Source organism: Erythrolamprus reginae, chromosome 7 (assembly GCF_031021105.1).
Source record: "Erythrolamprus reginae isolate rEryReg1 chromosome 7, rEryReg1.hap1, whole genome shotgun sequence".
NCBI classification, from domain to species: Eukaryota; Metazoa; Chordata; class Lepidosauria; order Squamata; family Dipsadidae; genus Erythrolamprus; species Erythrolamprus reginae.
In genome coordinates this window covers 22,196,338-22,223,607 of record NC_091956.1, presented here as the reverse complement: position 1 = coordinate 22,223,607, position 27,270 = coordinate 22,196,338, and the positions used below count along the sequence as shown (strand labels likewise).

General features: G+C 44.9%; 1 protein-coding gene across 2 annotated transcripts in view; it reads left to right on the top strand.

Annotated features, from left to right (window-relative positions):
• PDGFRA (platelet derived growth factor receptor alpha) overlaps positions 1–27,270 on the top strand; it is an 80,571-nt gene that overhangs the window by 41,051 nt on the left and 12,250 nt on the right. For both annotated transcript variants that reach the window (XM_070757141.1, XM_070757142.1), the window contains exons 11-19: positions 3,760–3,854; positions 5,728–5,860; positions 11,555–11,659; positions 11,987–12,097; positions 12,392–12,545; positions 16,344–16,510; positions 19,849–19,958; positions 25,275–25,397; positions 26,446–26,557. In XM_070757141.1, coding sequence (XP_070613242.1) covers positions 3,760–3,854; positions 5,728–5,860; positions 11,555–11,659; positions 11,987–12,097; positions 12,392–12,545; positions 16,344–16,510; positions 19,849–19,958; positions 25,275–25,397; positions 26,446–26,557 — 1,110 coding nt within the window. The remainder of the gene's footprint in view (positions 1–3,759; positions 3,855–5,727; positions 5,861–11,554; positions 11,660–11,986; positions 12,098–12,391; positions 12,546–16,343; positions 16,511–19,848; positions 19,959–25,274; positions 25,398–26,445; positions 26,558–27,270) is intronic.

Below are 27,270 nucleotides of genomic sequence, written 5' to 3'. Positions count from 1 at the left end.
CTGAATGTAAATCACATGATTCTGGGTTTGTTGCAATAGTCATAAGTGTGAAAAGTGGTCATGAGTCAATTTTTTTCAGTGCCGTTGTAACTTTGAATGGTCACTAAACGTAGTGTTGCAAGTTGAAGAACATCTGTATAGATGTGTCAGATTTTTTTTTAGAATAGAATAGAATAGAATTTTACTGGCCAAGTGTGATTGGACACACAAGGAATTTGTCTTGGTGCATATGCTCTCAGCGTACATAAAATAAAATATACATTTGTCAAGAATCATGTGGTACGACACTTAATGATTGTCATAGGGGTCAAATAAGCAATGAAGAAGCAATATTAATAAAAAATCTTAGGATATAAGCAACAAGTTACAGTCATACAGTCAACATGGGAGGAAATGGGTGATAGGAATGAGGAGAAAAACTAGTAGAATAGAAGTGCAGATTTAGTAGAAAGTCTGACAGTGTTGAGGGAATTATTTGTTTAGTAGAGTGATGGCGTTCGGAAAAAAACCTGTTCTTGTGTCTAGTTGTCTTGGTGTGCAGTGCTCTGTAGCGACGTTTTGAGGGTAGGAGTTGAAACAGTTTGTGTCCAGGATGTGAGGGGTCAGTAAATATTTTCCCCGCCCTCTTTTTGATTCGTGCAGTATACAGGTCCTCAATGGAAGGCAGGTTGGCAGCAATTGCTTTTTCTGCAGTTCTGATTATCCTCTGAAGTCTGTGTCGGTCCTGTTGGGTTGCAGCACCAAACCAGACAGTTAAAGAGATGCAGATGACAGACTCAATGATTCCTCTGTAGAACTGTATCAGCAGCTCCTTGGGCAGTTTGAGCTTCCTGAGCTGGCGCAGATTATTATTACATTATTTGCAATGTACAGCATCTGTCAAAGGAACATTAACAATTTATAAACCTCTTAGACAAAAGGGGGTTTGTCTTCGTTGTTATTGCATCTGGACTGTTCCCACACATTTCCTTTCTTGGGCTTTGGACAAGGATGACAGAGGAAGGGAAGTGAACTGCATAGTGAATTTTTAAATGGCTTAATTTGGAAAGATTGGGTTTTGTTTTGGGTTTTTTATTTTGTTTTTGCTAGCGTGAAATCTCCATTGTGGAATGATTACATGAGCTTTTGTAGGTTAACTTCAGTGGTGAAATCCAATTTTCTTTTACTCCCGGTTCTGTGAGCATGGTGTGGCTTAGTGGACGTAGCTTGGTGGGCATGGCATGGGAAGGATACTGCAAAATCTCCATTCACTCCCCACTCCTGGGGGAAGGATACTGCAAAATTTATTTATTTATTCATTCAATTTTATGCCGCCCAACTCCCTAGGGCAGTGATGGCGAACCTATGGCACGGGTGCCACGTGAAACCATATCTACTAGCACGCGAGCCATTACCCTAGCTCATCTCCAACATGCATGAGTGTGCCATCCAGCTGATTTTTGGCTCACATAGAGGCCCTGGGAGGGCACTTTTGGCTTCCAGAGAACCTCTGGGGGGATGGTGGAGGGCGTGTTTAACCTCCCCTGGCTTCAAGGAAGCCTTTGGAGCAGTGTTTCCCAACCTTGGCAACTTGAAGATGTTTGGACTTCAACTCCCAGAATTCCCCAGCCAGCTTTCGCTGGCTGGGGAATTCTGGGAGTTGAAGTCCAAATATCTTTAAGTTGCCAAGGTTGGGAAACACTGCTTTGGAGCCTGGGGAGGGTGAAACATGACCCTACTGGGCCCACCAGAAGTTGGGAAACAGGCCATTTCTAGCCTCCAGAGGGCCTCTGGGGAGTGGGGGAAGCTGTTTTTGCCCTCCTCAGGTATTGAATTATGGGTGTGGGCATGCTCTTTTGGTACCCAAGGGAAAAAAGGTTCGCCATCACTGCCCTAGGGACTCTAGGCAGCTCCCAACCAAAAAATACAAAACATCCAAATACTGTAATACTAAAACCTCTAAAAAGAGTTTAAAAACAATTTAAATACAACAATTAAACCCATGCACACCATTTATAGCTGTATCTCGATGGTTACCACCATCAGATAAACGCACCAGGCCTGTTGAAAAGCCAAGACTTTACCGCTTTCCAGAAGGCCAGTAGGGTGGGTGGGGGTCCGTATTTCAGGAGGTAACTGGTTCCAGAGAGTTGGAGCAGCCCGGAGAAGGCCCTGCCCCATGGATCCACCAGCCGACACTTCTTAGCTGACGGGACACAGAGAAGGCCAACTCTGTGGGCCCTTACCAGTCGCTGGGAGCTATGTGGTAGAAGAAAGTCAGGCCTTAAGCTATGTAGGGCTTTAAAGGTAATGACCAACATCTTGAATTGTGTTCGGAGACAAATTGGGAGCCAGTGCAGTCTGTGGAGGATTGGTGTAATGTGGGTGTACCTAGATGTACCCACAACAGCTCGCGCGGCTACAGCAAGTGAATCTCACATGAGGATGTTCGCGTGAGCAAGATTTTGGCAATTTTCGCCAATATTTTTACTTCCACGCATGCACGGAAGCAAAAAATGGCAAAATCCCCCTCACGAGCTTTTGCAAAAACACACTGGGACACATGCATGCACATGCAAGCTAATTGAAGCTGCACGCGCAGCACATCGGTATCAGTGGTAATAGGAATCCACCCCTGCCTGCGGCCCCATTCGCACGAGCAGTTCCAGGCACTTGTGACTCCACTCGCGCATGCACAGAAAAGGCAAAAATCGGCAAAATCTCTTGCACATGAGCATCTTTCCACAAGATTTTGCTTGCTGCGCATGCGCAGAAGGCAAATCTCATGCGGGCATGCTCATGCACCCCTCAGGGATGCGCAGCTGCATGCACGTCCTGAAAATCACTCCCGGAATGTAGCACCTTATCATTTTGGTAGCAAGCCATCACTGATCCCACACAATAGGACTAAGACCTACTCCAAGATCCCAACATTTCCATTCCACCCACTTTTTATTTTATTTTATTTATTTATTTATTTATTTATTTATTTATTTATTTATTTATTTATTTATTTATTTTGTCCAATACACAATGTGAGTTTTAGTGTGTGTGTGTGTGTGTGTGTATGTATATATATATATATATATATATATATATATATATATATATATATATATATATATAAATATATATACACATATATATATGTGTGTGTGTGTGTGTGTGTACATATATATATGTACACATAGTAAAATACATGATGAAGGTTATAGAGGAGATACTCATAGTAAAATATATCTAAGAAAGAATAGAAAAGAAGATATAATAATAGAACATATCAATGAAAGAATAGAAGAAGAGATATAGGAATAGAAGAAAGATATAGGAGATATAGGAAAGCAATAGGACAGGGGACGGAAGGCACACTAGTGCACTTGTACTCGCCCCTTACTGACCTCTTAGGAATCTGCATAGGTCAACCCTAGATAATCTAAGGGTAAAGTGTTGGGGGTTTGGGGATGACACTATGGAGTCCGGTAATGAGTTACACACTTCGACAACTCGGTTACTGAAGTCATATTTTTTACAGTCAAGTTTGGAGTGGTTAATATTAAGTTTAAATCTACCGCTAGCCAGAGGTGGTATTTTCTGGTTCTCCAAGCTACTCAAAATTTCCGCAACCGGTTCTCCAGAACCTGTCAAAACCGGCTGGATTTCACCCCTGCATTTGCCTAACTCCTCTGTTAATATCAGTGTTACTGCACCGAAAGTCCGCAGTGGGAAGTTATTTTTTTTTAAAAAAAGAAATGAAAGCATCCCATGTGCTTCTTCTTACAGCCTTAAGATCAGAATTCACCGTGGCTGCTGCTGTCCTGGTCCTCCTTGTGATTATGATAATTGCACTGATTGTCTTGGTTATCATCTGGAAACAGGTAAGTCCACCCTTTAGACCAGAGTTCCCCAACCATTCAGGGTTGATGGCTCAGAACAGGGGGAGGTGGGGGTACCGGTACCAATACGCTACTGGCTGTCAGCACCCACAATGATGTGCACGTAGGGATATGCACACACAGAGAGATGTGCGTACCAGCCAGCTACTTATGTGACACAGTGGCAATTAGCCCATGGCCTGGCAGTGGGCTCCGCGACCCACAGGTTGGGGACCCCTGCTCTAAACCACAGTCTGCATGATTTAGTGCAGGAGTGTCAAACTCCATTTCCTTGAGGGCTGCACCAGAGCTGTGGCTGACCTATGGGGATGGTGGTGGCGGGTCTGGCCGACTGGGTTGGCGTGGCCAGCTTCACACAGTGGGCGTGCTTGGCTGTGTGAGTGTGGCCAGCTGGTTGGGCATGGCTAGCTTGACACCACTCCCCAAACTGTCGGCATGTTTCCTCTATGCATTGGATAGACCAGGCCGAAGCCACACTAACCCAATGCTTTCCCTTTACATTGAAGCCATTCTGGCCTGATGTTTCCTCTTTGCATTGCTTAGACTGGGCCGAAACCATGCTGGCCCAATGTGGCCCCTTTGCTGAAGCCATGCTGGTAAAGTGACCAGATTATAATTTAGCTAAAGCGGGACACCATTGCCGGTAGGGGAGGGGAACAGACAGATGACTTTTGTGTGTGTGTGTGTAAAAATATCTTTAGGACAGCAGCCGCGGGCAGGGATGTGGTTCCTCCTTGCCTGGATGGTGCAGGGCCGCTTGCTGAGGAGGGTGGCGGCTTCAGCAGCATCTGTGGGGAGGCTCAGGACCCCCACGTGGATGAGCAGGAGGGCCGAGCAAGCAAGGGGCATCTTCTTTGAGGAGATGGGGGGGGAGGGGAAAGTCACGTGGGTTTTCTTCCATTCCGTCACGCTATCTTTTCCCTCAACCTCGGCGACTTTAAAGGTGTGTGGGGACTTCCAACTCCCGGAGTTGTTGTTGTTGTTGTTGTTGTTGTTGTTGTTGTTATTATTATTATTATTATTATTAATTGGATTTGTATGCCGCACCTCTCCGCAGACTCGGGGCGGCTAACAACAGTGGTAAAACAACATGAACAATCCAATTAATAAAAACAACTAAAAAAACCCTTCTTATAAAAAACCAAACATACACACAAACATACCATCCATAACTTGTAATAGGGGGAAAGGATAACTTAACTCCCCCATGCCTGGCGACAAAGGTGGGTCTTAAGTAATTTGCGAAAGACAAGGAGAGTGGGGGCCGTTCTAATCTCTGGGGGGAGTTGGTTCCAGAGGGCTGGGGCCGCCACAGAGAAGGCTCTTCCCCTGGGGCCCGCCAAACGACATTATTTGGTCGACAGGACTCGGAGAAGGCCAACTCTCTGGAACCTAATTGGCCGCTGGGATTCGTGAATTCCCCATAGTACTTTTAGAAAACTTAAGAAATTTTAGAAATAACTTTATTGTCACTTTGAATGAACACTAGTCACCGTATGTTATATTTTCAAAAGCTAAAGTGACCAGACGTCCCGTTTTTTAAAAATGGGACTTTTAAAAAATGCCGTGGGATGTGGGACGAATTGCTCAAAGGCAGGACTATCCCACCAAAAGCAGGACGTCTGGTCACCTTACATGCTGGCCCAATGTTTCCTACTTGCATTGGGTAGATGGGAATGAAGCAATGAGGATAGGCCAGTCCGAAGCGACATGGGGTGGCCCCATACATTTTTCAAGATGGCCCCATGAGCCGCATCTGGCCACATTGAGGCCCGGATGCAGCCTGCGTGCCTTGAGTTGGACACCCCTGATTTCACCCTGATGAAACTGAACTTCCCTGTCTTCTTTTGCACAGAAGCCCAGATATGAGATCAGATGGAGAGTCATTGAGTCTATCAGCCCTGACGGCCATGAGTACATCTACGTGGACCCGATGCAACTGCCCTACGATTCAAGATGGGAATTCCCTAGAGATGGACTAGTGCTGGGTGAGGGTCGCGCAACTGTCTTCTTTTTTTCTGTTTTTGATATATTCCATAATTTTTTAATATATTTTATTTTTAGCTATTTTTATATTTTTATATTTTATTGTTGTTAATATTTATTAATTAATTAACTGGGAATTGTTTTTATATATTTATTAATGTTTTAAACTGTTATCAATTTAATATATTTTTAGTATTGGGGTTCCTAAATTTAAATGGATGATTGGGATAGAGTTACTTGTGTGCATGAGTTGAATGGCTGGTATGATTGGGATGGCTGGGGTGGGTGGGGTCACGGTTTGGATGAGATGAATGGTAATAGTATGAATGGTAGATTAGGCCCACCTGATGCTCGAGAGGCGGGAGGGGATGGGGCACCGATCTCTGGGGTGGCAGAGGGTCGGAATATTCCAGTGTTGCTGGGGAGAGGCAGATATGGTGGGGGCCACGGAGTTAGCCGTTCCAGGGGAACGAGGGATCGTTGCTTAATAACGATCCCTTGTTCTGGCTCCGTGAGCCCAATCTTGGGTACTGCTGACGAGTGTAACTCTGGCCCTGGGCTCAGGTTGCTGCTGCTTAATGCCAGGTCGGTGGTAAATAAAGCTCTCCTCATCCGGGATCTGATCCTGGATGAGGAGGCCGACCTGGCATGTATTACTGAAACCTGGCTGGGCCCAGAGGGAGGTGTTCCTCTCTCTGAAATTTGCCCAGCCGGGTTTCAGATATGGCATCAACCTCAACCCCAGGGAAGGGGGGGGAGGAGTGGCTATTATAGCCAGGAAGAGCCTTTGCCTACATAGATTCATTGCTCCGGAAATTGCAGGTTGCGAGTCACTCTTGATGAAGTTGGACTTAGGGGTTCAGGTGGGCTTATTTCTCACGTACCTGCCTCCCAGCTGCATGTCAAAAGCCCTGCCTGTGCTACTAGAGGAGGTAGCTGGGTTGGCGGTGGAGTTCCCCGGACTTATTGTCCTGAGGGACTTCAACCTGCCGTCACTCGGCGAAACCTCTGGGCTGGCACAGGAGTTCATGGCCACCATGACAGCCATGGACCTGACTCAAGTAGTTCGGGGTCTGACTCACGAGGGAGGGCACGCACCTGACATGGTATTCCTTTCCGAGCAATTGAGTAATGGTCTGAGACTAAGGGGCTTAGAAGCACTGCCTTTGTCATGGTCAGATCATTTTCTACTATGGCTTGACTTCCTGGCTCCAATCCTTCCCCACAGGGAGGTGGAACCAATTAAAATGTTCCGCCCCAGACGCCTGATGGACCCAGAGGGCTTTCAGACGGCGCTTGGGGTTATACCAGAGGCACTTGTCCACAGTTCGGCAGAGTCTCTTGCGGAAGCCTGGAACAAGGCTGCAGCGGAGGCTCTTGACCGGATTGCGCCTTTGCGACCTCTCCGTGGCGCTAGACCCCGTAGAGCCCCATGGTTCAACGAGGAGCTCCGGGAGTTGAAACGCCAAAAGAGACGTCTAGAGAAGCGATGGAGGAAGAGTAGGTCTGAATCTGATCGAACACTTGTAAGAGCTTTTATTAAGACTTACAAAGTGGCGCTCAAGGCGGCAAGATGCGCGTACCATGCCGCCTTGATTGCATCAGCGGAATCCCACCCGGCCGCTCTGTTTAGGGTGACCCGCTCCCTTCTTAACCAGGGGGGAGTTGGGGAGCCCTTGCAGAGTAGTGCCGAGGACCTTAACACGTTTTTCGCTGATAAAGTTGCTCAGATCCGGGCCGACCTCGACTCCAATTGTAAAACAGAGTCGGCTGACAACGAGTCAGTCGAGGTGACTGGGGCACATACTTGTCCACCTGTCTGGGAAGAGTTTGATCTGGTGACACCTGATGAAGTGGACAAGGCCATTGGAGCTGTGAGTTCCGCCACCTGTTTACTGGACCCGTGTCCCTCCTGGTTGGTTTCGGCCAGCAGGGAGGTGACATGGAACTGGGCCCAGGAGATTACCAACGCTTCCTTGGGGAGGGGAGTTTTTCCAACACTCTATAAAGAAGCGCTCGTGCGCCCCCTCCTCAAGAAGCCTTCCCCAGACCCAGCCGTACTTAATAACTATCGTCCAGTCTCCAACCTTCCCTTTATGGGGAAGGTTGTTGAGAAGGTGGTGGCACTCCAGCTCCAGCGGTCCTTGGAAGAAGCCGATTATCTAGGTCCCCAGCAGTCGGGTTTCAGGCCCGGTTACAGCACGGAAACCGTTTTGGTCGCGTTGATGGATGATCTCTGGCGGGCCCGGGACAGGGGTTTATCCTCTGTTCTGGTGCTCCTCGACCTCTCAGGGGCTTTCGATACCATCGACCATGGTATCCTTCTGCACCGGCTGGGGGGGGGGGGGTTGGGAGTGGGAGGCACTGTTCTCCAGTGGTTCTCCTCCTACCTCTCTGGCCGGTCGCAGTCGGTGTTAGTGGGGGGTCAGAGGTCGGCTCCGAGGTCTCTCCCTTGTGGGGTGCCTCAGGGGTCGGTCCTCTCCCCCCTGCTATTTAACATCTACATGAAGCCGCTGGGTGAGATCATCCAAGGACATGGGGTGAGGTATCATCAATATGCTGATGATACCCAGCTCTACATCTCCACCCCATGCCCAGTCAACGAAGCAGTGGAAGTGATGTGCCGGTGACTGGAGGCTGTTGGGGCCTGGATGGGTGTCAACAGACTCAAACTCAACCCGGATAAGACGGAGTGGCTGTGGGTTTTGCCTCCCAAGGACAATCCCATCTGTCTGTCCATTACCCTGGGGGGGGCAAATTATTGACCCCCTCAGAGAGGGTCCGCAACTTGGGCGTCCTCCTCGATCCACAGCTCACATTAGAAAACCATGTCTCAGCTGCGGTGAGGGGGGCGTTTGCCCAGGTTCGCCTGGTGCACCAGTTGCGGCCCTATCTGGACCGGGATTCATTGCTCACAGTCACTCATGCCCTCATCACCTCGAGGTTCGACTACTGTAATGCTCTCTACATGGGGCTACCTTTGAAAAGTGTTCGGAAACTTCAGATCGTGCAGAACGCAGCTGCGAGAGCAGTCATGGGCTTACCTAGGTATGCCCATGTTTCACCATCACTCCGCAGTTTGCATTGGCTGCCGATCAATTTCCGGTCACAATTCAAAGTGTTGGTTATGACCTTTAAAGCCCTTCATGGCATTGGGCCAGAATATCTCCGAGACCGCCTCCTGCCGCACGAATACCAGCGACCGATTAGGTCCCACAGAGTGGGCCTTCTCCGGGTCCCGTCAACTAAACAATGTCGGTTGGCGGGCCCCAGGGGAAGAGCCTTCTCTGTGGCGGCACCGGCTCTCTGGAACCAACTCCCCCCGGAGATTAGAACTGCCCCTACTCTTCCTGCCTTCCGTAAACTCCTCAAAACCCACCTTTGTCGTCAGGCATGGGGGAATTGAAACATCTCCCCCTGGGCATGTTTAATTTATACATGGTATGCTTGTGTGTGTGTCTGTTAGTTAGTATATGGGTTTTTTTTAAAGCTTTAAATATTTTAACTGATTGGATTATTTATGATTTGTACTACTTGCTGTGAGCCGCCCCGAGTCTTCGGAGAGAGGCAGCATACAAATCCAAATAATAAATAAATAATAAAATAATAAACCCCCCATATTGTTGATCGTGACTGATGAAAAGAGAGCTTGGGCCCTTCTGCTTGCTCAGGCCATCTTCCTTCCCACCTTTTCTCATGCTTATTTTATGCAAAACGAACTAATAATTTGTGATGGTAGCCTTCTCAACTTTATCATTTCAGATGGTAGCTTAGATAGGTATCCTGTATAGCAGTGGTTCTCAACCTTTCTAATGCCGTGATCCCTTGATACAGTTCCTCATGTCGTGGTGACCCCCAACCATAAGTCTAGCCCCAATTCTCCCAACAAAGCTTTAAGCTGATTGGCAGGAAGGTCAGAGGGACACCCCACTGTCAACGCCTGATTGGTCAGATTGTAATATGTTCCAAGGCGCCAGAAGCTTTAGTTCCTAACACCATGGGGAATTTATCTTTACCCATGTTCTTAGGCGATCCCTGTGAAATGGTCGTTCGACCCTCTAAAGGGGTCCCGATGTCCAGGTTGAGAACCACTGCTGTATAGCATTTCAATAATTTCAGTTTTTTTGAGTTTCAGTTCTTGCCTAATTAAAAATCGGGCCCCAGCGCTCAAGGAGATATCGGTAGATTTTACTAGAAGTTTACAGAAGTACCAAGGCCACATTTTTAGAAAAACTCTCGAAAGGAAAAAAATAACTCGTCAGAGTAAGGGTGATTTCATAGCGGACCAGCTGATGTGCTGATGCAACGAGAGTGATGCAGCAGGGTTATTGCCGCTTTAAAACTGAGGATAAGTCAACAGATTTATTGCCAGTTTAAGAAGCTGTCTATATAAGAGAGACCATGTGAGGGCGTCTCTCTCCTCGTCAGGTGGGGATTGCTAGTTACGACCACTACTGGTGCGCTGCGTGCACAACTTCGGGTCACTGGCTTGCATCCCTGTGAGATTTTGCTTACGTGCATGCACAGGAAGCAAAATCGCATGAGGAGATGCACATGTGCAAGATATTTCGGTGATGTTTTGCTTCTGCGCATACGCAGAACTAAAAGAATTACTGAAATCTAATGCGTGCACGTTCGCTTGTGAAATTTTGCTTCCTGCACATGCACAGAAGCAAAATCTCGCTGGGATCCATGCGCGTGAAGGCCGGCAACCTGAAGCTGCATGCACAGGTCCCTACTATCAGTGCGCAGTGTGGCCTGTACTGGGTAGGAAGCTGATACTGCTCCTCTCCACAGTTATCTCTCTCCTTGCCATGTTCCATCTGTATTGTAGTCATAGAGCTGAAGATATGCCTACCACATGCATGTATATATAGAGAAGTCTTGTCTATATAAACCAGTACAGTGGTACCTCCACCTAAGAACGCCTCTACTTACTAAGCTTTCTAGATAAGATCCAGGTGTTCAAGATTTTTTTGCCTCTTCTCACAAATCATTTCCCACTTACAAACCCGAACCTCTGAAACTGTAACCGGAAAAGGCAGGGAGAAGCCTCTGTGGAGCCTCTCTAGGAATCTCCTGGAAGGAAACAGGGCTGGAAAAGGCAGGGAGAAGCCTCCGTGGGGCCTCTCTAGTAATCTCCTGGGAGGAAACAGGGCCAGAAAAGGCAGGGAGAAGCCTCTGTGGCGCCTCTCTAGGAATCTCCTGGGAGAAAACAGGGCCGGAAAAGATGAGAAGCCTCCATGGGGCCTCTTTAGGAATCTCCTGGGAGGAAACAGGGCCAGAAAAGGCAGGGAGAAGCCTCTGCGGTGCCTTTCTAGGAATCTCCTGGGAGGAAACAGGGCCGGAAAAGGCAGGGAGAAGCCCTCCATGGGGCCTTTGTAAGAATCTCCTGGGAGGAAACAGGGCCTCCACCCTCCCTGTGGTTTCCCCAATCGCACACATTATTTGCTTTTACATTGATTCCTATGGGAAAAATTCCTTCTTCTTACAAACTTTTCTACTTAAGAACGTGGTCATGGAACAAATTTAAGTTCATAAGTAGAGGTACCACTGTATTTGTAAAACAGACCTCTGTGTACTGTATTTTGCTCCTGAGTTGTCTTGAAGTGGTAGTCACAATGTGCGCACTCTGACATAACTCCAGAGGGCTCCAGTGTTAATTCTCTTTAACTATATTTTGCTCTTGGCTATAGGTCGAATCCTTGGCTCTGGAGCTTTTGGGAAAGTAGTCGAAGGAACAGCCTATGGATTAAGCCGGTCGCAACCAGTGATGAAAGTTGCTGTGAAGATGTTGAAACGTAAGCATTTTTTTTTTCATTTACAGCTAATATATGGAGAGGTAGAGCTCTCACCTCACAATCAGGAGGGTGTGGGTTCGATATTAGGTAGAGGCAGATATTTCTCTCTGGGCACACTGAGAATATATCTGCTGAACAAAACTCCACATTGGTGACAGGAAGAGTATCCGGCCATTAAAACACTCTCCTAGCTAAAAGGAAGGAAGGAAGGAAGGAAGGAAGGAAGGAAGGAAGGAAGGAAGGAAGGAAGGAAGGCAATAATTGTTTACTTCTGTATTTCTGCAAAAAAACCATTCTAATTCTCTGTGTACTATGTTTTCTCACCAGCAACTGCACGATCCAGTGAAAAACAGGCTCTCATGTCTGAACTAAAGATAATGACTCATCTTGGCCCTCATTTGAACATCGTCAACCTCTTAGGAGCTTGCACAAAATCAGGTAAATTTCTGTAGCAGGCTTCTTTGTTCCTTTCTATAGGAAAAAAGAAATACCTAGAACAGTGATGGTGAACCGTGTTTGGTTCGGGTGCCAAAAGGGTGTGTTCGTACATGCTAGCATGCGTGCATGTGCTAATACCCATCCCCCCCCACTGCCCTCTGCGCATGCGCACAATCCCTCCACCCCTGCACATTTGCACAGGCCTCACTGAAGCCTTGGGCGGTGAAAAAACAGCCAAATGGAAGTTCAGGAAAAAAGCGCTAAGCATTGTTCTGCTTTGTTTCCCCTCATTAGGTCCAATATACATCATAACGGAATACTGTTTTTATGGAGACTTGGTGAACTACCTCCATAAAAATAGGGATAACTTTCTGAGTGGGCATCCCGACAAAGCAAAGATTGACCTGGACATCTTTGGCATTAACTCTGGAGATGAGAGCACTAGAAGGTAAGCTGTAAAGTAATCAAAGGGACAATATGTGAATCTGTTCCAGGCATCTTTGGCGTATAGACATGATGGCCAGATGACTACGGAAATTGTCTTGGCTCCTTCAGCCAAGAAAACCTAGAATGGGACACAATTGGACAGGGAAATATTTGCCTTTTTATTCAGATGTGAGAATCATGAGCAGGGATAATTTTCACTCTACCTTCTCTACTGGTTCGCAAATATGAGTGTGTGTACATCAGTATCGGGTTGCTATCTATGTCTCCAGGTATGGGATAATTGAGAGATCCCCAGGCTATTATGGTTTATGTATAGTATGATTGGGTTGTATAGTTTTTAATGACATGGGTTTTAGATTTTTTTAAGTATTGGATTTGTACACTGTTTATTACTGTTGTGAGCCACTCCGAGTCTTTGGAGAGGGGCGGCATACATATATAATAAATTATTATTATTATTATTACTATTATTATTATTATTATTATTATTATTATTATTATTATTATTATTTCAATACAACACAGCAAACGAGATCACTATGCTGGATTTCATATTTCATCACCAGTCGGGAACTTCCCAAGCACCTAAGACTGCGTGATGTAGCGGCGAATTATGTTTGCCTATCCCAGTAAAGCGGCCTTTTGCAATTGACAGATGGAGATTTTGTCAATTCCGATGGTTTTCTAATGTCCGCTGAGATCCTTTGGTACTGCGCCCAGCGTGCCAAGTACCACTGGGACCACTTTCACTGGCTTATGCCAGAGTCGTTGCAGCTCGATTTTTAGATCTTCGTATTTCACTAATTTCTCTAGCTGCTTCTTCTCAATCCTGCTGTTGTTGTTGTTGTTGTTGTTGTTGTTGTTATTATTATTATTATTATTATTATTATTATTATTATTATTATTACCCGGTAGGCCCCACACTGCGCATTGGTAGTGAAAATCGAGCTGCATGTGCAGCTTTGCGTCACCAGCACGTGTGTGTGAATGTCCCAGCAAGATTCTGCTTCTGCGCATGCGCAGGAAGCAAAGTCTTGTGAGAGGACACATGCGTGCATGAGATTTCTGCAATTTTTTTGCTTCTGTGCATGCTCAGAAGCAAAAAAAAAAATTCATCAAAATCTCACAGGCGAACGCGTCCTCTCACGATTTTTTGCTTCCTGCGCATTTGCAGAAGCAAAATCTCACTGGAATGCACAGTGGCAGCCCAAAGCTGCATTTGCATCGCACCGGTAGCAGTAGTAAGTGGCAGCCCCTGTCTGATGTAGATGCATGCACTGGCTCCGCACATATGCAAAGTGTCCTGCACATACTTTTTACTTGCACATTTGCCTTTCATGCATGTGCAAAATAGGACGGCATTACATCTGGCCAGGTGGCTAGACCAACCTGCAGTCAGCGCTACCAGTTTGCCCGAACCCATAGCATACCATGAGGCTTAGGAAACTATTCCCGAGTTTAATAGGGTCGATCTATACCAGGGGTGGGCAATTAATTTTGCCATGGGGCTGCATGAGAAATTGGGATGGTTTTAGAGGGCCGGACTAATATAATTAACTCAGTTCTACCCAATACTGTAAAGACCCAGATCCTGGCCTGACCTAAACACCCAGACCCACTCTACAGACCCCTAATTGTTTGCTTTACGGCAACACAGTGCACCACAGTCACTGCACTGGAGTGTTTGCGTGGTTTCTGTGCTGGGCCGCTCTCGGTAGGAGGTCGGGGTCCACTCCAGTGCGAAGATGAAAGAGCTCACCACGTCTGCCGGGACTCCTACGGTTCCTGCTTTCCTCATGATTCATCAGGAAAGCAGGAACCGGAGGAGTCCCGGCAGACGCAGTGAGCTCTTTCATCCTTTCACTGGAGGGGACCCCGACCTCCATGGACCAGTCACAGTGGGCAGGGCGGTCACAGACAGCGGGCGGGCCTGATGCAGCCACCAGGCCACCCCTTGCCCAGGTCTGATCTATACAATAGGTTCATCATGAAACGTTTATACTTCCAAGCCACACTGAAAATATTTAATATAATGCTTACTTAAGTCAGGTAATTCTTGAATTACCACCACAATTGAGCCTAAAATTTATGTTGCTGCGTGAGAAATTTGTTAAGTGAGTTTTGCCCCACCTTTCTTGCCACATTCATTAAGTGATTCCCTGCGGTTGTTGAAATTAGTAACAAGATTGTTAAGTGAATCTGGCTTTCCTATTGATTTCGCTTGTCGGAAGGTCACAAAAGCGGATCACACTACCCCGGGACACAGCAACTGTCATAAATATCAAGCAGTTATCCAGCAACCAACTGCTAATTAATCTCATTAATAGCTGGAATCAGTTTAAAGAGTCTTAAAGCCAAGAAGAACAAATAGATCTTGATATCTTACGTAGCTTCAGAGCAGTGATGGTGAACCTTTTTTTCCTTGGATGCTGAAAGAGCACGCATGCATGCTATAATAATTATATACAGTGGTACCTCATGATATGAACTTAATTGGTTCCAGGAGGAGGTTTGTAAGGTGAAAAGTTTGTAAGATGAAACAATGTTTCCCATAGGAATCAATGTAAAAAAGCAAATAATGTGTGTAAATCCTTCAGGAAAATCCCAAACTTTAGAAGGGAGGCGAACAGAGGGCAGGGAGGAGCAGCTAAAGGGGGCGGGTGGAAGAAGCATGGCTAGGCTAAAGGGTGAATGGGAAGGAAGAAAGGCAAAAGACATCCTTTCAGTGCCTTTGCAAGCACGCTGTTCTCTGCAAAGTCTTTCCTCCTCCAAGCCGCCCCTCCCTTTTCTTTCTTCAAAAGACACTCTTTCAGTGCCTGCAAGCACGCTGTTCTCCTACTTTTTTAAATGCAGTCTTTCCCCCTCCAAGCCGCCCCTCCCTTTTCTTTCTTCAAAAAAGGGGGAAAAAAGAAACCCCTTCATCCCAGCAGCAGCTGCTTAGGTTTGTAAGGTGAAAATAGTTCGGAAGAAGAGGCAAAAAAATCTTAAACACCAGGTTCGTATCTTGAAAAGTTTGTTAGAAGAGGCGTTTGTAAGATGAGGTACCACTGTATATAATAATTTAATGTCTGGCCAGGACGAAAACAGCTTCCCCCTTCCTCCTGGAGGCCATCTGGAGGCTGGAAACATCCAATTTCCCAACTTCTGGTGGGCCCAGTAGGCTCGTGTTTTGCCCTCTCCAGGCTCCAAAGGCTTCCCTGGAGCCAGGGAAGGTTATAAAAACCCTCCCCCACCCCCCTGGAGGCTCTCTGGAAGCCAAAAATACCCTCCCAGAACCTCTGTGTGAGCCAAAAATCAGCTGGCTGGCACATACATGCATGTTGGAGCTGAGGTAGGGCAACAGCTCATGTGCCAGCAGATATGGCTCCGTGTGCCAACTGTGGCACCCATGCCAAAGGTTTGCCATCACTGGCCTAGAGTCATTTCTTGATAAGCGAAATGGCAGCAGAATAAACAAAGCAGAAGTCTTTCACACACAGAGCACACTATGATCAGATGGGTTTCTCCAACTTTGTTCTCTGCAGCTTTTCAGCTGCCTCTGCTGTCCTTAATTAGCCTGTAATTAGCCGCAGTCTTACTCCCGAGGAGACCTCCTCCAGAGTAACCATTCCTGTCTCCTCTTGAGCGGGATCCACTATCAGCTGCACAGGCTGTCGGCAGGCCACAACATCACTGCTCCACCTCGGCTATAATAAGTATAACATTACACTTCCAAGCGGAAGTATAATAAGTACAGTAAATATTGAAATCTCCATTTGTGCATTGTTCCTTTATATTGCTACTGTGCTTTCAATTACAGCTACGTCATCCTGTCCTTTGAAAATAACGGTGAATATATGGACATGAAACAAGCAGATGCAACTCAGTACGTGCCCATGTTAGAAAGAAAGGACAGGTCAAAATACTCTGACATCCAAAGGTCGTTGTACGACCGCCCTGCTTCATATAAGAAAAAATCCATGTTGGGTAAGTCTACTTATATGTCTTAGCATATATAACTAACTAATTTCATTCGGCAAAAAAAACCAGATTAGATTTCCTGCAGTCGGGTTTGGAGGGGTTTACTGTGATTTTGTATCTGTTGTGTGCTCGTGTATTGTTGTGGTTGAAGGTGAAATAGTCGTTGACAGGCAGGACATTGTAGCAGATGATTTTATGGGCTATGCTTAGGTTGTGTTTAATGTGAAGTAGTTCTAAGCTTTCTAAATCTATGATTGTAAGTCTAGTTGCGTAGGGCTGTGTTTCCCAACCTTGGCAACTTGAAAATATCTGGACTTCAATTCCCAGAATTCCCCAGCCAGCATTCTCTGGGTGGGGAATTCTGGGAGTTGAAGTCCAGATATCTTCAAGTTGCCAAGGTTGGGAAACACTGGCATAGGGCATTCGGTTGTGAGTGGAGGAGCGGAGGGCTCTTCTAGTAAAGTATCTCTGGACATTTTCTAGAGTGTTTATGTCTGAAATGCTGTGTAGGTTCCAGACAGATGAGCTGCATTCAAGGATTGGTCTGGCAAAAGTTTTGCATGCTCTGGTTAGTAGTGTGAAATTACCGGAGCAGAAGCTACGAAGGATTAGGTTAACAACTCTTGAAGCCTTTTTGGCAGCAAATGGTTTTGTTTTTCGCTGGATTTTGAGCCATTTGTTTTGTGCTTTTCCTTAGGTTAGGATTCATCCCTATGAGCTAAATGACTTTAAACAGAAGTAATTTGCAGAATGCCAAATTGATGGTTAGCCAAGGGCTGTATGACCAACTCATCCCTTTTACTGTCCTATTACGCTGAAATCTGATCCCTGGTTTACAGAATAGATTTGCACTCTCTTGGTTCTTGAACTGGATTCTCTTCCAGACCCAGCTCCATTGGCAGAAGCTTGTCCACTAAGGCTTTAGTGGGTCCAACCAAGTAACAAAATGATTATATTTTAGTCGTGTTGCAGCTGTCATTTCCCCCGAGCGTAATAAGAACCATGCCGTAGAATCATCGATCCCTTGAGAGTCTTGGCTAACCCCAATGACCAAAGAGCACGAGCCAGCCTAGCAAAGCTAAACAGGGCAAAAATGGATATAGGTGGAAAACAAGTGGATGACTCCATGCCATTTCTAAATGATGGCTTTGGATTGAAACCGCATGGGAATAAAGTAACAACAAAGCCCTGTAATGTGTAGGTGGTGCTTTTTAAATCCTGCAATTTCTAGGGGGGAAAATGTCCATAATTAAAGGAGAAATAAAACTATATTTAGTATTTAGATTTTTCAAAAAGAACCCCATGCTTCTCTGTTATTGATGGATACAAACGTAGCTTGTTTTGTTGAAATGTTTGAGAGATCAGAGGTGGTTTTTCACTTACCTTCCCTACCGGTTCACAAATGTGATGTACACGTGCTCCTTCCCACTTCCGCACATTTTTATGGCCCCCCACCAGTGAAGGGCTGCGTGCCTTCAGCACTACTGGCTGTTGTGGGCGCATGAGCCCATCGGTGCAAGATTTGGTTTCTGCACACGCACAGCAAGTGAAGTCTTACATGAGCAATTTTTGCCAATATTTTTGCTTTCACACATGCGCAGAAGCCAAATCTCATGCGGGGACGCAGGGGCGTGCATTGCAGCTGCACACATATCCTCAATTTTACTACCACTCTATAGAGTGGCGTTCACTGGTCTCAGCCCACCACTGCCTCCCACGCAGTGATGGGCTACCAAATTTTTACTACCACACTGTGGGTGTGGCTTATGCAGGACGCCTTGCATTTTCTTTCAAAATCTTTCAGTGCAAATTGGGTGCTCTGGGGTGGAGCTCCATTTTCGCTACCCCACTGTGTCCATCCCTGCCATCCCTTGTTTTTGCTACGGGCGCGTGAATTTATCCCAGTGAGATTTTGCTTCTGCGCAAAGACCTGGCTCTTTTGGCAGGCCTGGGGGGGGGTTTTCCATAAATTTACATCCTTGACGGCCAACTCTATGGATGGTGTGCATGCACACCAACACTCCGCAGTCTGCATTGGTTGCCGATCAGTTTCCGGTCACAATTCAAAGTGTTGGTTATGACCTATAAAGCCCTTCATGGCACCGGACCAGATTATCTCAGGGACCGCCTTCTGCTGCATGAATCCCAGCGACCAGTTAGGTCCCACAGAGTGGGTCTTCTCCGGGTCCCGTCAACTAAACAATGCCGCTTGGCAGGACCCAGGGGAAGAGCCTTCTCTGTGGTGGCCCCGGCCCTCTGGAACCAACTCCCCCCAGAAATTAGAATTGCCCCCACCCTCCTTGCCTTTCGTAAGCATGAATGAATGAATGAATAAATAAATAAATAAAATATTGCAAGTGGAGAGGCGTGTGTGCGAGGTTTTAGTGATTTTTCTGCTTCTACACATGCGCAAAAGCAAAAAATTGCCCAAAACTCTCTCGCGCATGAACCCCCTCATGAGATTTTGTTTTTTGCACATGCGCAGAAGCAAAATCTCACTGGGACACATGCACACCCACAGTGGAAGCAAAGCTGCGTGCACCGCTCAATTTTCGCTATTGGTACGCCGTCTTATCTGTGTAAAAGTTGAGTAAAAAAAACCTTCAGACAGCAAAAGGGAGTCTTCATAGTTAAATCAGTTTGCTGGAGATACAGTACAGTGGTACCTCTACTTAAGAACGCCTCTACTTAAGAACTTTTCTAGATAAGAACCGGGTGTTCAAGATTTTTTTGCCTCTTCTTAAGAACCATTTTCTTCTTAAGAACCCGAGCCTGGAAAAATTTCCCAGTCTGCGGAGAGGGGCGGCATACAAATCCAGTAAATAAATAAATTTGAGAGCGGCATGAAGGCCTGGCCAGTTTCCTGCCATTCCTTCTGGGTTTCTCTCTCTGGCACAGTGTATGGGAGGCAGCCTCGCGCCGGGTGTATGGGAGGCGTGTGCTCCTACTCGCTGCCTCAGAGTCCCTCTTTTTTTTTAAGTCTTAAAGTTTTGGATTTTTTTGGATTCCCCTCACCTCACCTTCTTCTTTTGTCCTCCTCCACTTCCTCCTTCTCTTCCTCTCACCCAAATTCCAAGTTTTAATTTTTTTTCCTAATAAAAAATTGCTTATTTGCTTTTATATTGATTCCTATAGGAAAAATTGCTTCTACTTAAGAGCGTTTCTGGTCACGGAACGAATTAAGTTCTTAAGTAGAGGTACCATGGTATTGTCTCCTTCATGTCTCAGAACCTGCAACCTGCTCAAAAGCTTTTCACAATGATGCTTGCTTGAAAGAGTATGGATGGATGGATTCCTCTGGAGTTAAAATTCAACAAAAAATTATTTCTTTTCATTGCTTTTAGATGGGAAGAATCTGCTATCTGACGACAATTCTGAAGGGCTCAGTTTGTTGGATCTGCTGAGCTTCACCTACCAGGTAGCCCGGGGAATGGAGTTCTTGGCTTCAAAAAACGTAAGCAGCAACATCTGAAGGCGGGTTTCATTTTAAACACAGTTTGCATCTAAGCTTTGCAAAGATGTCTTATAAAAAAGGAACAATCAGCAGAACATGCATGAATAGACTCACCTATGTTGCCAAGCAATTAGATCTCAGCCCCCTGGCCAACGACATGAGACATATGTTATATGATTGAACTTGTATGATTGTTTTTAAATATTTGATTTTTAGATTGTAATTTTAAATTGAATTAGATTTGCTGTTGTACTGTATTTTTATATTATATGTTGTTAGCCACCCCGAGTCCACGGAGAAGGGTGGCAGACCAATCTAATTAATAAATAAATTATTAAATAAATGAGAATATGATTATTTATGTTGTATGGATTAAGGGTGGGTTCCACTTATCTTTGCCACCGGTTTGCATTGCGATGTTTTGCGCATGCGTGCTCGTTTCGCTTGGGCACCTGCGCACTTTCCCTCGTGCAATTTGGCTGACCTCAGTAGCTGGAATCTGCCCAAAACACAGCTGAGGAGCTGATCAGCTGATCATCTGTGCTTTGGGTGAAGGAATAAAAGTCAGTTTAAACCCGGGGGCAGGCAGGCGGGCCCTTTTACAAGTGGCAGAACAGGAAACACCTTTAAAAAAGCTTTAAAATTTGCAAAAAAAAATCCAAAAAATGATGGCGGTGCCCAATAGTTCAGTAACATCACCAGCAAGTCGTCCCCAGTTCGGGCGATCCTCTGTGAACCAGGAGGAACCAACCCCTGGTATGGATGATTTGACATTTCCCCACAGTCCAGTCCATGGCAATTCTGCATAAACTCAAATAGCCAATTCTGCCATGAACCCAGTACAGTGGTACCTCATCTTACGAACACCTCTTCTAATGAACTTTTCAAGATACGAACCCGGTGTTTAAGATTTTTTTTGCCTCTTCTTCCGAACTATTTTCACCTTACGAAACCAAGCAGCTGCTGCTGGGATGAAGGGGTTTCTTTTTCTCCCCTTTTTTGAAGAAAGAAAAGGGAGGGACAGCTTGGAGGAGTAAAGATTTTGCATGCTTGCAAAAGCACTGAAACGGTGTCATTTTAAGAAAGAAAGGGGAGGGGCAGCTTGGAGGAGTAAAGATTTTGCATGCTTGCAAAAGCACTGAAACGGTGTCTTTTTAAGAAAGAAAAGGGAGGGGCGCCCCCTTGCCTTTCTTCCTTCCCACTCACCCTTTAGCCTAGCCTTGCTTCTTCCACCCACCCCCTTTAGCTGCTCCTCCCTGCCCTCTGTTCGCCTCCCTTCTAAAGTTTGGGATTTTCCTGAAGGATTTGCACGCATTATTTGCTTTTACATTGATTTCTATGGGAAACATTGTTTCATCTTACAAACTTTTCACCTTACGAACCTCCTCTTGGAACCAATTAAGTTCGTATGATGAGGTACCACTGTATAACATATTTCGATCTAAAGTTTCCTATTAATCCCTAGAAAACAAAGGTAAAAAAATTACGCTAATACTATTCCTATTAATGTATGGGCAGAGTAATCCTTGTTTACCAAGGTTCTGCACACACAGAAACATTTAAATTAATTGTGAATAACTACTCAGCCTCACACAGATAAACTAACTTTACTTAAACTTTACTTTGAGAAATAGCATCTTTAGATAAACAGTCTAAAGTGATACACATAATAGTCAGAATAACAATCCAAATATTACCAAATACATAGTCTTTTTCACCAATTGTCTTTGTCATAATCAGTAAACAAAGATATCAAGCCTAAACCCATTTTAGTTATAATATATAACTACAATACATAGAGATTGCAGAGCTAAACTAACAGTGAGTAGCCATTAACAGTGAGTAGCCAGACAAAGAGAAACAAGAGAGGTGACTCAGAGAAATAAGCTATAAATTCTAGCTCCCTCTTGTGGCAGTCTACAACACCTGCAGCCAATATATTGCCAACCGAACAGTTATGGGCAGAGTCCTAACAGTTCCCTCTAGCAGGAGTAATAACAGGGAAAGTTATCTAAGTCAGGCAACAAGGAAGAAACACAGTTCAAACACAACTGATAGATTCTACATCGGGGTGACAAACTCGATTTCATTGAGAGCCGTACCAGGGTTATATTTGCCATGGGGTGGCTGGGGTGGGTGTGGCCAGGGTGGGTGTGACCAGCTTGATGTCACTTGTGTTGGGGGCACCTCTGGTGGTCCAAGCGCTCTGTCAGTGAAAACGGGCTCCTGAGATCTGTTTTGCCTGTGGCAACCTCCTGCAACTCCTCTGCCAGTAAAAATGGAGCTTGGGAGGGCCGCACGCAACCGAGCTCCATTTTTACTGACAGAGGCAATGCGGGACAATCCTTCACTGTTTCCAGGGTGGCCCGACAGGCCATATCTAAGCACTTTGTGGGCCAGATCTGGCCCCCGGGCCTTGAGTTTGACACCCCTGCTCTACATGTATCCCTACAGTACATAGGTAAAGTGACCAGATTATAAATTTGGTAAAGCGGGACACCATCGGCAAGGGAGGGGGGTAAAGAGACAGACAGATGACTAAAATATTTTTACAGAACTTTACCTCAGTGTTAGTATAGTGTCAGGGTGAGGCTTCACCTCAAAGAAAGCAGTTTCGCTACTCTTTCCCCCCCCCCCCGATGCCGAAGAGGTGCGCACTCGGTCGCTTCTACAACCCGCCAATCTCTCTCTCTCTCATTCTCTTGTTGTTGGGCATGCACAAAGGAACCCGTAGTCTATCGTGCCAAAAAAGTTCTGGGAGAAAAAGGGGGGTACGGGAGGAAAGCGGGCTCCCCGCTCTGCTTCCCCCCCCCCACTTGGTACGCTCTAACTTTCCCCTGCCTGTCTCCACTTTCTTTCCACTCACCTCCTCTGTCCTCCACCTCCCTTTGGCTCGATTCTTCGCCTTTAAACTCCCCACAACATTTTTTTAAAACCAGCGCAGCTCAGAACAGCCAAGACGCATGCATAGAATAACTGGGGCAACCGCTTCATTTCCCCACCACCACCACTTTGCATCGTGAGCTGCTTGCCAGGCGACCCTTTCAAGCCACATCATCACCCGGCAAGCAGCTCACGATGGATGAAGAATCTTCTGGCTCCAACGCAATCACCAGCCAGCGTTCAAGCCGTCGACTGGTATTTCTTACAAAAAATCGGGACTTTTTGAAAACGCCGCGGGACGCAGGACAAATTGCTCAAAAGCGGGACTGTCCTGCCAAAAGTGGGACATCTGGTCACCTTATCTGGGTTTTTGAAAGGAATGTATTTGTACATTTACATATTGTTTTCTGAAAAATGAATATTATTGTGGAGGGAGATGAGAAGAAACCGCTTAGGTCCTCCTCTGACAAAGACTAGCTTCAAACCCCAATTTTTAAACTACTTTTAATCAGCCCTTCATGGCATTGTACCAGAATATCTCCGGGACCGCCTTCTGCCGCATGAATCCCAGCCTTCTCCGGGTCTCGTCGACTAAACAATGTTGTTTGGCGGGACCCAGGGGAAGAGCCTTCTCTGTGGCGGCCCAGGCCCTCTGGAACCAACTCCCCCCAGAGATCAGAATTGCCCCCCCTTCCTCGCCTTTCGTAAGCTGCTTAAAACCCACCTCTGTCATCAGGCATGGGGGAATTGAGATATCCCTTCCCCCTAGGCCTATACAATTTATGCATGGTACGTTTGTGTGTATGTTCAGTTTTTAATAAGGGTCTTTTAATTATTTTAAATATTAGATTTGTTATATGTTGTTTCATTATTGTTGTTAGCCGCCCCGAGTCTACGGAGAGGGGCGGCATACAAATCAAATCAAATCAAATCAATCAATCAATCAATCAATCAATCAATCAATCAATCAATAGTCACTTGAGCTACCTTAAGAGTGAGGATGGCAAAGGGACCCTCTCTAAATTTAAGAGCCAACCAGATTTTAAGTAATATAGCACAGTTGTCATAGTGATCTTCCTGTGGGATGGTAGGAGTTTATCCCCGTCAGCGATTCTTCCCCAAACCTATCCCATAGATCTGCTTGTCATTACATATCTTATGTATAAGTCACAGTTTCTATGTTAGGATCTAGGCCGCTTCAAATTTTCATGTGGTCAAGAGAGAGACAGTGCCAAAACCTCATGCCAGGTTCAGAAAAAATTCAGCCTGGTTTGCTTGGTCTTCTAGATTTGACATATCTACACTCATCCTTCCTCTCCTTTCCCCTTAAGCAAGCTACATTGCAATGATCTTTATGCTAAAGGAGACATTTAAAATGTGCAAGATGGAAAAGACATCTAAGAGAGTATTCCCCTCTAAAGTTCCCACCTTTAATATTCCAAATGTTTTTTTTTTCATTTGTCCAAGTCTGTCTATGAAATTTGGAATGTATTCTATGACTGGTTAGAAAAGAGAAAACAAAAAGGAAGTTGTAAATACTTAATTTATTAATAGCTATAGCACTATGTACATTCTATATTAATATAATTATACCAACTGAGTAAACATGAAATATACTGCTCAAATAAAGGGATCACTTAAAAAACACAATATAACTCCAAGTAAAACAAACTTCTGTGAAATCAAACTGTCCACTTAGGAAGCAACACTGATTGACAATCAATTTCACATGCTGTTGTGCACATTCAACTTTGTACAGAACAAAGTACAGTGATACCTTGTCTTACGAACTTAATTGGTTCTGGGACGAGGTTTGTAAAGTGAAAAGTTTGTAAGACGAAACAATGTTTCCCATAGGAATCAATGAAAAAGCAATTAATGCGTGCAAGCCCAAAACTCACCCCTTTTGCCAGCCGAAGCGCCCGTTTTTGCACTGCTGGGAGTCCCCTGAGGCTCCCCTCCATGGGAAACCCCATCTCCGGACTTCCGTGTTTTTGTGATGCTGCGATTTCGCTGAGGCTCCCCTTGCTGGGAAACTCCACCTCCGGACTTCTGTTGCCATTGAAGTGCCCGTTTTTACGCTGCTGGGATTCCCCTGCAGCATCGCAAAAACAGGGAAGTCTGGAGGTGGTGTTTCCCATGGAGGGGAGCCTCAGGGGAATCCCAGCAGTGCAAAAATGGGCGCTTTGCTGGCAACCGAAGTCCAGAGGCGGGGCATCCCAGTGGCGGCGTTTGTAAGGTGAAAATAGTTTGGAAGAAGAGATAAAAAAATCTTAAACCCCTGGTTTGTATCTCGAAAAGTTTGTATGACGAGGGGTTTGTAAGAAGAGGTATCACTGTATTCAATGAGAATATTTCATTCATTCAGATCTAGGATGTGTTCTTTGAGTGTTCCCTTTACGTTTTTGAGCAGTGTACTTTTTTTTTTTACAGTGTGTGCACCGTGATCTGGCAGCACGAAATGTCCTCTTAGCCCAAGGAAAAATTGTGAAGATCTGTGACTTTGGCCTAGCAAGAGATATTATGCATGATTCGAACTATGTCTCCAAAGGCAGCGTACGTACTATTGTGTTTAAATGGGGCGGGTGCCAAAATCTTTACTGCCACACTGTGGACGTGGCTTACTTTGTGGGTGTGGCTTGATGGTCATGTGACCGGGTAGGAGTGGCTTGACAACCATGTGACCGGGAGTGGCTTAAAGGTCATGTGACTGGGTGGGTGTGGCTTACCAACCAAGATAAGTTTTCAAATAGGTGCTTTTTCAGTTGATTAAGTCACATTATTTGAATAGCCACAAAAAGGACAAATGATAGACAGCATTATTGGTTGAGGAGCACAGTAACATTTCAAGGTTTTGTACTGAACCCCCAAGGTGCAGTATGATAACAGATTAGGCAAGTAGCTCCATTTCCTTTAATACCTATAAAAGTTCAGTTCTAGATAATGATGAAAATGATTGAAGAGTTTATGGGTAAAAGCATACTATTTAATTATTTCCTATTTTAAAAGTAATTAAGGATCATACTAAGGTACTAGAGAAGGAAGTATAAAAAACTATAAAGTATTCAATAATTATAAAAAAACTATTAAGTATCCAATAAATAGTGCTTAAACTTACTACTTCCACAGTGCCCCCCCCTTCACTGGGTGGGTGAGAAGCAAAAGCCACAACATTGGAAAAAAAATTGGCCAACTTTAGTGTCATTGCTACCTACCTAACCACATTCTTGTGGCTGACAAATCGACTTTAAAGACAACCTGATAATGAATATTTAATAAGAGCCGGGGTGGCGCAGCAGGTAGAGTGCTGTACTGCAGGCCACTGAAACTGACTGTAGATCTGCAGGTCAGCAGTTCAAATCTCATCACCGGCTCAAGGTTGACTCAGCCTTCCATCCCTCCATGGTGGGTAAAATGAGGACTCAAATTGTGGGGGCAATAGGCTGGCTCTGTTCAAAAGTGCTATTGCTAACATATTGTAAGCCGCCCTGGGTCTAAGGAGAAGGGCAGCATAAAAATTGAATAAATAAAATAAATAAAATAAAATAAAATTTAATTTATGAGAACTCTTGCATATTTTCTAATTAACTTTTGCCTTTTTCAGACCTTTCTTCCAGTAAAATGGATGGCACCTGAAAGCATTTTTGACAACCTGTATACCACATTAAGTGACGTCTGGTCTTATGGCATTCTGTTATGGGAAATATTTTCCCTTGGTAGGTAAACTAATTGTTTGGTATCTGAAAGCATTATACCCGATGAATAATCTGCAGTGGATATATTATGGTTGAAATGTTTGTTTAGAGGCATGATAGCCAAAACTGTTGCAGTATTACTTTTTTTTAAAAAAATTGCTCTGGTACAAGCAGATAACAATAAAAATACTGTAACAACATAATATCAACAAGTATACATTGTTAACAGCTACATTACTGAAAAATTTGCAACCTATATTTTTTTCATTTCCCACTTCTATAACAAATTACATGAATTAGAATTCAGACTTCTAGTAAGTTAATTTTGTAAATAATATTCATTTTAATTTTCTACGAAGCCAATCCATAGTTCTGTTTTGGATATTTATTGGCAATGCGTTAAAATAGTTAGTTTAACAGTTATTATTTAATTAAAATAAATTTAATTAAAATAAATTGTGCATTCACACGTTCTTTTAAATAATACATAAACACAGTTTCAGGATGTTAGCCAGGCAGCAACGGAATATCTTTTGTAAATGGTTTGATGTAGATATTTGATCAGAAAATAGGAAGAGAGCCTGCTGTTGGCTTCTTTGCCACTCAAATAGCAATCTTGATCTTTATTATGGAATATTAGCCCAATATCCAAGATATAAACGGTTGATTTTCTATTGAATTTTTAAAATTCTTTCTTTTGTTTAATTTTTTGGGGTATAAATTTTTATTTATAT